General features: G+C 40.1%; 3 protein-coding genes across 3 annotated transcripts; all 3 read right to left on the bottom strand.

Annotated features, from left to right (window-relative positions):
- Window positions 1–35: 35 nt before the first annotated feature.
- On the bottom strand, window positions 36–3,794 carry LOC137737702 (cysteine-rich receptor-like protein kinase 2). The gene is made up of 8 exons (XM_068477247.1): window positions 3,498–3,794; window positions 2,201–3,031; window positions 1,947–2,060; window positions 1,666–1,805; window positions 1,373–1,583; window positions 1,041–1,275; window positions 791–938; window positions 36–668 (listed from the first exon to the last, which is right to left on the bottom strand). Exons 2-6 carry the CDS (start codon window positions 2,958–2,960, stop codon window positions 1,271–1,273), a joined length of 1,230 nt encoding a protein of 409 aa, XP_068333348.1. The 5' UTR covers window positions 2,961–3,031; window positions 3,498–3,794; the 3' UTR covers window positions 36–668; window positions 791–938; window positions 1,041–1,270.
- LOC137736283 (cysteine-rich receptor-like protein kinase 2) lies at window positions 330–931 on the bottom strand. Its single transcript, XM_068475579.1, has 2 exons — window positions 791–931; window positions 330–668 (listed from the first exon to the last, which is right to left on the bottom strand). Exons 1-2 carry the CDS (start codon window positions 929–931, stop codon window positions 330–332), a joined length of 480 nt encoding a protein of 159 aa, XP_068331680.1.
- Window positions 3,795–6,490: 2,696 nt separating the features above from the next.
- On the bottom strand, window positions 6,491–9,676 carry LOC137737989 (cysteine-rich receptor-like protein kinase 3). The gene is made up of 7 exons (XM_068477581.1): window positions 8,731–9,676; window positions 8,286–8,399; window positions 8,050–8,198; window positions 7,757–7,967; window positions 7,419–7,653; window positions 7,179–7,323; window positions 6,491–7,066 (listed from the first exon to the last, which is right to left on the bottom strand). The coding sequence occupies exons 1-7, from the start codon at window positions 9,497–9,499 to the stop codon at window positions 6,734–6,736; spliced, it is 1,956 nt and encodes a 651-aa protein (XP_068333682.1). The 5' UTR covers window positions 9,500–9,676; the 3' UTR covers window positions 6,491–6,733.
- Window positions 9,677–10,023: the final 347 nt, after the last annotated feature.

Here is a 10,023-nt window from a genome sequence, read left to right as displayed (position 1 = left end):
AATAAGAAAGATGTTGTGCCTCATACATTTCTTTTCATAGTTGTGAATATCAATCTTTAAGAGCATGGCTCTGAAAACTGAGAAATAATATTTGCTTTCTTTTGAAGTCTGGCTCAACCATCCTCACTATATCTACAAATCATCGAATGCCATTTGTACTTCGTCTCAGTTACTCAAACTTGACCTTGTCGTTAGATGTATTCTCTGACTGAGCTGAGCAGGGCCAAGTAGCAGCCTGAGATTCCTCGGCTCCTTCATCGGAGAACTTAGTGCTTGCAAGCACTGGAAAGTTGTGAAATGTTTCTTTTTCACTTTTCACCATGTTGTGATCACCTTGGATTGAAAGAACTATGTGAAACACTCGCAGCTGAAGAAACACCACCTGCATTTAGAGGGTAACATTGGTCGTCACCGTTGTCATTGAGTTCCATGGTCTTTTCATCTATAAAAGGTGGATTGGTGGGCGCAGGAAGGTGCAGCTCCTTCTTTGTTAGCATCTGCAGCGCCTTTGACATTGTTGGTCGTAAAGAGGAACTCTCTTGGGTGCATAGAAGTCCTATCTGAACCACTCTGAATATCTCATCCTTAACATTGTCATGGCAATTCTGCAACATTAAATTTGGGTCGTACAGTTCGTCTACGGTCCCTGCTTGAAAGTGCTTCCAGGTCTGTTTGGACAAAAAACACAGGAACAACGAAGTAAGAATGGGGATCTACTGTATACTGCAAATTCGAAGATTAAATTGTCTTTTGAATGGGAAGAAAAGGAAGAATTTATTCGGAAATTTACAATTGTAACTGTGCCGTCTGAGTACTCTGCAGATTTGCTCCTGTTCTGCCTTCCGGTGATGATCTCCAATATAAGCACTCCGAAGCTGTAGACATCTGCCTTTTCTGTCAACTGGCCATGAGCTAGGTATTCTGGAGCCATGTATCCCCTGAGGTAGGTTAGAAACAACGGTAAGCTCAACGGTTTTGGAGTCTTATTCAGTTATCTTCGCTAAAATAACCTGAAATGAATTTACTATAAATAGGCATACAATGTTCCTGCAATTGCTGTGCTGATGTGACTCTTATCTTCCTCAAAAGACCTGGCCAAACCAAAATCTGCAATTTTAGCACGAAGCCTTGAATCCAAAAGTATATTGCTCGCTTTTATGTCTCTGTGAATGATCCTTGTTTTCGAGTTGTCGTGAAGGTAGGCTAAACCTTCTGCTGTTCCGACAATGATCTCATTTCTCCTCTCCCAGTTAAGTGTTTTAGCTCTTTCTTAATCTGTCGAAATTTGTTGAAAACATTGAGGGAAATGCAGAAACAAGCACATACCACCTAGTTAAGATTTGTGTAAATTAGCATAAGTCTACGTAATTACCGAAGATGAAGCGGTCTAGACTCCTGTTTGGTAGGTGTTCATAGACGAGAAGGCTTTCAGGTCCCGAGCAACTGCAGCCCAACAACCTGACCAAGTTTTTGTGTTCCACTCTGCTTATAATGTTGATTTCATTATAGAAATCTGCTGCTCTGTGTCTGGTGTTGAAGAAAAGCCTCTTCACTGCAATCTCCCTCCCATCAGCCAGAACTCCCTGCAAGGAGAAAACCCGGTTAGTTTCTGAGTACAGAGGCATCAGACATTTAAGACAAACAAAAGACATGGAGACAAACTACCTTATAAACAGTTCCGAAACCTCCTTGTCCAAGCTTGTTGACAATGTCAAAAGACCCCGTGGCCTTTTCAATTGTTGAGTACTTGAAGTTTAAGCTACTGTCGTTTAGGGTTTTCGCCCACTTCTCTGCATCATATGATCCTGCAAAACCCCGAAATTCTTTAGCAGTCCGGTAATCTCTTACATTTAATATACCATTTTCTCCATCACAGATGATCTTTTATTTTCACCATTGAAGCAATACAATCTGATAGCATTGCAGAATTTCTACTAGCTTTTTACCTCTTCTTTTCTTTTGTATATATCTGTGCTTCCAGATATAAAATCCAATGGCTACTCCAACTACCAAAACTACTAAGGAGCTGACAACTGAAACTACTATGACAATCGTGGTACCTGCAACAAAGTTCCGAAGATTAGGTGAGCAAAATTATACACAGGCTGTCTCTCGAACCACCGAAGCAGCCTATCCTCCCCGCGCTTAAAGTGATTAAAGGGAACCTGTGTTCTATAAAAGGGGTAGAAATTTCATGTACCTCTGGAGCTTCCATTTCCCATTTCCTTGTTGAGAAAATCTTTGTCTGAATACCTCATGAAACACCCGGTGTACAACGCTCGCCCCTCGGACCAAGGCAAGCATCCCAACATTGATGCAGATGCATTTTCCAAACACTGTCTCCAAGAGCTCTCATCCAAAGTTCTCCAGCAATCGGCCAACACATAAGCTGACTCGTTTGCTGCCCCACTCACACTCACCTCACCCCTTGCATATCCTCGGTTGCTTGGCGCAGACTCAACCGCATGCTTCACAACCTGCCTTATCGCTTCTCCAAACGCCGAACTCTTCCTCGTGGTGTTCCCACACTCAACCCTGTCTTCCGATCCTCTAAACTCCTCGTAAAAGCTATAGTTTTCGGACCTCATGAAGCAACCGTCGAGAAAAATCCGACCCCCATTGTAAGGAAAACATTGGGGAAGCACTGTATACGCCTCGTTGTAGCATAGCACACAGTCTAGAAGAGGAAGGTCTCCATAGCATTGAGCTAGGCCGTAGTTGGTGTCCGGGCCTGAACCGGTGACTGCCACTCCGAAGCCGGAAGTTCGCATTTGTTCACTGATGTTATCCATCGTGCTGACAAAATTCGGAACAAACACGGTTGTGTTGTGCTCACGTTGGTTGCCGCACATTATTTGGACCGTCTTCGTTCTTGGATCTCCGACAGCCATTCCTAGTAACAGCAGGATCTTCAGCGGAAGCAAATGTTGGGAAAGAACTGAAACGTTGCATTTCTTCATTTTTTTGGGATGAATTGGAAGTTTGATTTAGTAGGCAGCTAGCTTAACACCAGCTTATTATCGATACTGTACTGGTATTGTAGAAAATTTAGTGATCAGTACTAATAACATGTCGATACATTTTTTATTTAGCGGCAATGATATTAACATGTTATCAATGACATATCATCATTGCGTTCAGAGCAGCTTGCTTGAGAAACATGAGAGCATCGGCAGTCATCAATAGAGGCACCTAGACTGAACAGCTAATAAATGCAAAAATAAAGGATTTTTCCCTACGTCCATATTAGCTGCAGCCAGCAGGAATAGACCGGATTATAATTGAATTTTTTCGAGTTATATCCTAAATAAAGGGTATGAATTGCAGATAGAAATACGTATATAACTAAACTGTCAAGGAATTCTTACCAGGATTTGGTTCAGAAATCAATCCATGAGAGAAGAAAATAATGAAGAAGTTGTAGGCAAAGTTTTGAGTGCATGATAATTCGATTTTTTCCTTAAACACGAGACCTATAAATATATATGTACACGTACCTTTTGGCATTGGATCAGTGAAACTATGAGTTCCTGCAGGTGAGGTAAGAAGCTTAATCGAGGACTTCTGGCTTCTGGTTTTTGGCTTTTGGCTTCTGCTGTTGTGAAATGAATTAGCTAGCTAAAGAGAGAAAAGCCAACTCGAAGAATTTGGAATATGTTCAGATGAGAAGTCAAGAGTGATCTAGGGCTGTACTGGGAATGTTTCCTCTTTGCTATTCAACTTCAAACTTTCAAATCAAAAGACTGAAGACTGAGGGAGGAGAAAGTGGAAACTACGCGGTGTTGGACCGAAAAGCCGACGGCTATACACACACACACAAATATGTATGCATGTATGTGTGTAGGAGGAGGGGTAGCTATGTCCGGTAGTGGTTGGTTCATTTGCCTGTTGTGAGAAATGAATGTCTCCATTTTACAGTTTTACCGTAATAATAAATCTCTTGTGATCTACGTTTCCGAAATCGATCCTATCAAATATTTCACAATTTTTCCGAAGTGATCTATTAATCTACTAATAAGTCGTTTAATAGCTATTGGTTGTTGCTTCTTAGTTGTCCTTACAAACTCGTTTTGATTTAGTGATATTTCTATCCGCTTAGTTGGTTGACAAAATATTAAATTTGACTCATATTGTTTAGAACTAGAATTATTAGGCTCGGCTGAGTATGGAATTGTTCTCGGCGCAGAAGCTCTGCTCGAGGATTTCTACAAACCAACCGATTCATGGGCCGCCTAACTAAGGTCGGCCAAGCCCTATTTGGGAAAAGAATATTCCAAATAAATAGGAAGTAGGTGGGCCTTATTGCGAAGCGGATGAATAAAGAGGTTAAGTCCTGATGCAATAAGAATTCTTGGCCAGATAAGGATACCGGTAAGTGTAAGTGAATGTGGCCTAATAAGAGGTTGAATTCAAAATCCTAATAGAAGTGGGATTGGCCGAGATAAGATGGATTAGGGTAAGGAGTCCTAGTTTGAGTATGATTATGATTTGTTCTTGCTGCTATAAATAGAGAACAGAGTGTGCAATTCAAACCATCTCCAATTCAGCACACAATTGCCCTGCGCTAACTTCTCAAACAACTTGAGAATTGTTTTATTTTCTTTTTCCGCCAACACACCTTCAGTTTGGATAAATAACATTGTGGAGGCAACCGGCAAACATCTTCAGTTTGGATAAACAACACTACGTCGAGGCCGACTAGTTACCTATCCAAGTCTCGGTCGAGAAGGGTTTCCAAATCCTTATTGGCAGAGGTCATCTTATTAGCCTTCTCGGCTAAGTAAGGTGTTACGAATTACGACATTCGGCACATTGAACGCCGAGTGGTTTTATGATTGGATACTCACAAGTGAGTTTCAGAGTTCGGCATTCCAACGGCCGAACCACATTTACCATCAAGATATACATCACCTTTGAGTACTTGTGTCCATATAGTCTGGTGTCAATTCGACGTGCTTATACTCTCACGAATATAATCACTATGACCGAATCCGGCGCCTACGATTTGTGAACTTCGCAGAATTAGCAGCCTTGTCTTCAGGCTTGAAAATCCAAAGGCCGAGACTTGTTCCTTTGTCGGCCGCAGTCACAAGATCAAGAAGTCAACAACGCGCTCAACGCAATATCAACAAATTTTACTCCTCGGCCGACGAGTTGGCACGCCCCGCATCAACCGAATGACGTAGTTAGCTCATTAGTTACTTGACCAGCGCGCCACGTAGGTTCTGTAATTTTAGGGTCAACACATTTGCATGACGAAAATAATATATATTTGTGATAAATTTAACATCTAACTGTGAAAGTGCCAGTTACAGTTTTCATTTTTTTCGTCCCCAGCAAAATTCAACAAGGGCTGTTAGCTCAGCACAAGTTGCTCTGGAAAGATAATGTTCATATTGATGCCTTGTTTTCTACTCATATATAGCTCTTTGGCACGGATGACATATTCAACGTGAAAACAAACCACCCACTACAATATATAATAAGTCAATAGCATTTAGTCTTAATCACCGTACCAAATAATTAACAGATGCACACAAATTAATATTCCGAGGAAGTATTGCTATTATTAATGTTATTGCTGTTGTTATATTGTAACTATCTAATAATATATATATATATATATGTTATAGCAACTTGGTGTTTCAAACCGACCATTTGTCATTTAATTTGAATGTTTATCTTAATCAGCATTATCACTTGAGGCTTTTTCTCCGCTTAGTTAGAGTTGACAATTTAATAATAATCTCTTGTGATGTATCTGGGATTAGTTTTCATGGTTAAATAAAGTGAGAGTTGACAATTGAGGCTTTTTCTTTTTGTCTTCGTAATATAGCAGCTAGGTTTTCATATGCATGACAAACTCGTATTGGTTTAGTGATATTTGTCTCTGCTTAGTTAGTTGACAGAATATTAAATTTGACTCATGACCTGCATGCATGAATGAGATTTTTTGAGTGTCAATAACACTTCCCTATTACTAATTATATTTGTATACCCCTCACCAGATTAACCCAGAAGACATATCTAATTAATTTATGAACCAGTCTCGCAGAGAAAAAGTGCCAGACTAATTATATTTAGTTTTTGTGCTTTCCAGATAAATTATAATATGATATTTTATTCCGTAAAATTCGATGGATTCAATGCGGTTCTTGAAAATTGTAGGAGTTGCAGTTTGATCTGCATGTGCACCCCAAGAGCTGCTGGCATTGTCATTATTCCTTGATTAACTGTTAATCTCGGATTATTTTTTGTATTAACTTTGACTTTAGTATGGTTGCGTGTTTCAGTATAATTCTTACCGACATTTGAAAATGCTGATTCAACCAATTATATATATTATATTAAAATAAAGAAATAGAGTCCCACTTTCGTAACTTTGATTTTGATTTTATTCGAGAAGTACATCAAAACTGCCTAATACAAAGAAAGTTCGAAAAGTTTATTATGAGAAAACCGATAACGTGAAAATGTAACAATCGTACCGTTTCAAGATAAAAGATTGCATATCAATAATATAATTCTCTACATATATTTTACAAAGGGCATTCAGTCCTACCTACCCATGTTGTTAAAACATATAGAAGTTGCACAAAATTTGACTGTAATTAGACTCTAGGAGCTGCGGGCTGGATCATTTGACATTCACAAGTCTGTAGGGATTGCTTAAGCTCATAGATCATCTGAACTCGCAGCATTTACATTGTGGATGAAGACAAATACAAAATGTTCATCTCGGCTCAATCCAGCTTTGGGTCATGCTATTCTTCGAAGATTGCGTGTTAGACTCCACGGGCAGAGAATTGAAACTTCCTGAAGGAATTCTCCTGCTGAATTCTGCACTACCAGAATTGAGAAATGGGGGTTGTGTTGGCTGAGGAATCTCAACATTTTCGGTAAGCATTTTCACGACTAATGACATTGCCGGCCGCAGCTCTGCTGAAGCTTGCACACAAAGTAACCCTATTTGAAGTAACCGAGATGCTTCTTCATTTTCAAACTTACCTTCTAGGAGTGGATCGACAGCTTCACGTAACCTACAAGTTCCATAAAGATCCCAAGTCTTTATGAAATAAGATAAAAGAAGGTTAAATTATGATTACTGAAAGTGGATGTGAAAATTTGTTCACGAAATATAAATTTAGCAGATATGCAAGAGAAACAATTTTGTTTACCATCTGTAGGATAGAAGTCGAACTTGAAAAGACAGAATTATTCCTCCTTCCACAGATGACTTCGATGACAACAACTCCAAAACTATAAACATCTGCCTTCTCGGTCAACTTGCCACGAACAGCATACTCCGGAGCCATATAACCTCTAAGCAAGAAAATTTAGTATTCTTCTATGTTAGAAACCATAAACTAGTCTTTGGAGCAGAAAATAAAAACGAAAACAGGCAGAGCGCAACTTACAGTGTGCCAGCAATGGCAGTGCTTATGTGAGTTTTATCTTCAGGGAACATTCTAGCAAGTCCAAAATCAGCAATCTTTGCATTGAATTCCTCATCGAGCAGAATGTTGCTCAGTTTTATATCCCTATGAATGATCCTCAATTTCGATTCTTCGTGAAGATAGGCCAAGCCCTCAGCTGTTCCCAGTATGATTTTATACCTCAAATCCCACCTCAGTGGCTCCACATTGTTTTTCACTGAGAATTCATAAAGGAATGAACTGTAAGAAATCGAAAATGGACTGATGATGCAAAAAACCAAAGTGTCTTACTGAAAATAGGATGGAGAAGAGAAAATTACCAATAAAATAATCATGAAGGCTTTGATTTGGGACATACTCATAAACAAGAAGGCTCTCGGGCCCTGTAATGCTGCACCCCAACAGCTTTACAAGATTTTTATGATGAATTCCGCTGATCAAATTAACTTCGTTGAAGAAATGATCCACCCATTGCCTTGTGTTGAAGAAGAGCCTCTTTATGGCAATAACATTTCCATCCGGCAGAACTCCCTGTGTGTAAAATAAAGGAAATTCCCAAGTTAATTCCATACAATGAAATCTGATACCTAAGCGGAACGAATGGAGAAATTACCTTATACACTGAGCCAGATCCTCCTTGTCCAAGCTTGTTGGTATCATGAAAGTAATTGGTGGCCTTTTCGAGAACTTCATATGAAAAATTGAGTTGGGACTTGTTCACAGTGGCAAACAGAGCTCCGAATTGCTTTTTCTCTGAAGCAGCTGTGAAATTAAAACAAGAACACAAATTTGATCAAATGCTTAAAGATAGAAGAATCTAAACAGAGTTTCAAACCAAAACCCCAGTACCTTTCCTCCTCCTCAGTATTTTCTTCCTTGCAAAGAAAGCAACTGCAGAAATGGTAAGCACAACAGCAAATGCAGCAAATGTTACGGCCAAAATTATCGCCAAGCCACGGCGTCCTGTCAAACAATTTGCATATGAACATTATCGCTCAGGAACAGATTGCAGAATTAAGTTAACAACACAAAACCAAAATTTACAAGTCCAAACAATGTCAAGTTTCCTACTTTAACAAACAAATCATCGCCATTCATCACATTGAACTCTAAAGTCGAATCGGATGGTCCGAAATTTGAATCCAAACTACCAAAAATTTAAACTTTATCAAATATTCTTAGACGGTAACCAAGAAAATGTAAAAAGATCAAGTAAGCAAACTAGAGCAGTCCGCCTCGCATAACCAGAGTTCAGATTAGATTAGAAATCGCTCGAATAAAAAAAATAACTAACCTCCATTTCCTCCTGCATCATCGGTGACTGTATTGTTATCATAAAACTTCTGAGTCGAATACCTCAAATAACACCCAGCATTCAAAACCCTCCCTTCTTCTTTCGGAGTGCAAGATCCGATTCTCTTAACGGCGTCAGCCAAACACTCCTCGCAACCAGGCCCCTTCACGAACTCCCAACACTGCGCCAACCCGTAAACGGAAAGGTTCCCTTCACCCACCACAAACCCAGCAGAAAACCCATCATTCCTCGGCGCCAACGAACTCAAATTCCTCACCAACCTCAAAGCATTATTCTTAAAAACTGACCGATTCCGACCAAAATCTCTGTCCCCACAAACGGTCCTGTCTTGGGAACTCAAGCTCTGGTTGAAGAAATCGAAATCATCGTACCGGAGGTAACAGCCGTCGAAGAAAAGCTGGCCCCCGCGAGTTGCTTTCTGAAACGGGAGGCACCCTAAAATCTTGGTTTTGCACTGGGCGAAGCAGAGGTCGCAGTCCGTTTTGGAGAGGTCTTTCATGCACTCACCGAAGGCGAAAACGGTTACGTTTCCGGTTCCGGTGACGACGCTGGCGTATCTTCGGGTGGCAATCTGTGGGGTGACGGCGTCCATAGCTGCTAAGAAGTTGGAGACGAAGGTTTGACGTTCTGGGTTCTGAGCGGTGTCGTTTGTGCATATCATAGCTGCCTGTGTGGCTCTCGGGTCAGAACGAGCGCTATTTAGAAACAAAAACAGAGGAAGGAACAGAAGTAAGATAATATTGGACATGTTGGAGTTTGATTAAGTACAAAGTTGTCGAAAAATGGTTGGATTGAATGATATATGTGTAATGGGGTGCTTGGAATTCAAGAAAATGTTGTGGTGATGTGGTTGTTTTCTGAATTTGGAAACTGGAAAATGTTGTTGAAAACGAGTAAGCAATGGTCACAGATATGGTGGTGACACGGTAAGTCATAGAGAAACCGGGTGGTGAATATGATAAGGGGCAGGGGAGGGGCACGTGCCCCCCCTCTCAATTCTTTTTATTTGGAAAAATAAATATGCTTAATTTTAAGTAATTTGATAAAACTACCCGCTTCTTCAATCGTTGAAGACCATCATGAGCCGAGTGTTCGAGTTCGTTATGACTGCTCACGAAGAAGAAGAAGAACATGAGGAAAAAAAAAAAAAATTAAAAGAGCACTAAAGGGCAGCAATGTAGCTAAGCAAGTAACGGTAAGGGTTAGTCAAGTACTCAACGAAATGTCTCACCGTAAAAACTGGAAGAAAACAAAATTGGCATCACTACTTGT

This window comes from Pyrus communis, chromosome 6 (genome assembly GCF_963583255.1).
Source record: "Pyrus communis chromosome 6, drPyrComm1.1, whole genome shotgun sequence".
NCBI lineage: Eukaryota > Viridiplantae > Streptophyta > Magnoliopsida > Rosales > Rosaceae > Pyrus > Pyrus communis.
Note: the sequence above shows the minus strand (reverse complement) of the source record. Positions and strands in the feature narration are given on the sequence as shown.

Coding starts and splice junctions, on each gene's coding strand:
- LOC137736283 (XM_068475579.1), bottom strand. CDS start 931: ATGGCTCCAGAATACCTAGCTCATGGCCAGTTGACAGAAAAGGCAGAT. Junction 669..790: donor CAGACGGCACAGTTACAATT/GTAAATTTCCGA, acceptor TTGTCCAAACAG/ACCTGGAAGCACTTTCAAGC.
- LOC137737702 (XM_068477247.1), bottom strand. CDS start 2,960: ATGAAGAAATGCAACGTTTCAGTTCTTTCCCAACATTTGCTTCCGCTG. Junction 1,806..1,946: donor TATACAAAAGAAAAGAAGAG/GTAAAAAGCTAG, acceptor GGGGTTTTGCAG/GATCATATGATGCAGAGAAG. Junction 1,584..1,665: donor GTTTCGGAACTGTTTATAAG/GTAGTTTGTCTC, acceptor TTCTCCTTGCAG/GGAGTTCTGGCTGATGGGAG.
- LOC137737989 (XM_068477581.1), bottom strand. CDS start 9,499: ATGTCCAATATTATCTTACTTCTGTTCCTTCCTCTGTTTTTGTTTCTA. Junction 8,199..8,285: donor AATACTGAGGAGGAGGAAAG/GTACTGGGGTTT, acceptor TTAATTTCACAG/CTGCTTCAGAGAAAAAGCAA. Junction 7,324..7,418: donor ACTGCCATTGCTGGCACACT/GTAAGTTGCGCT, acceptor TTTCTTGCTTAG/AGGTTATATGGCTCCGGAGT.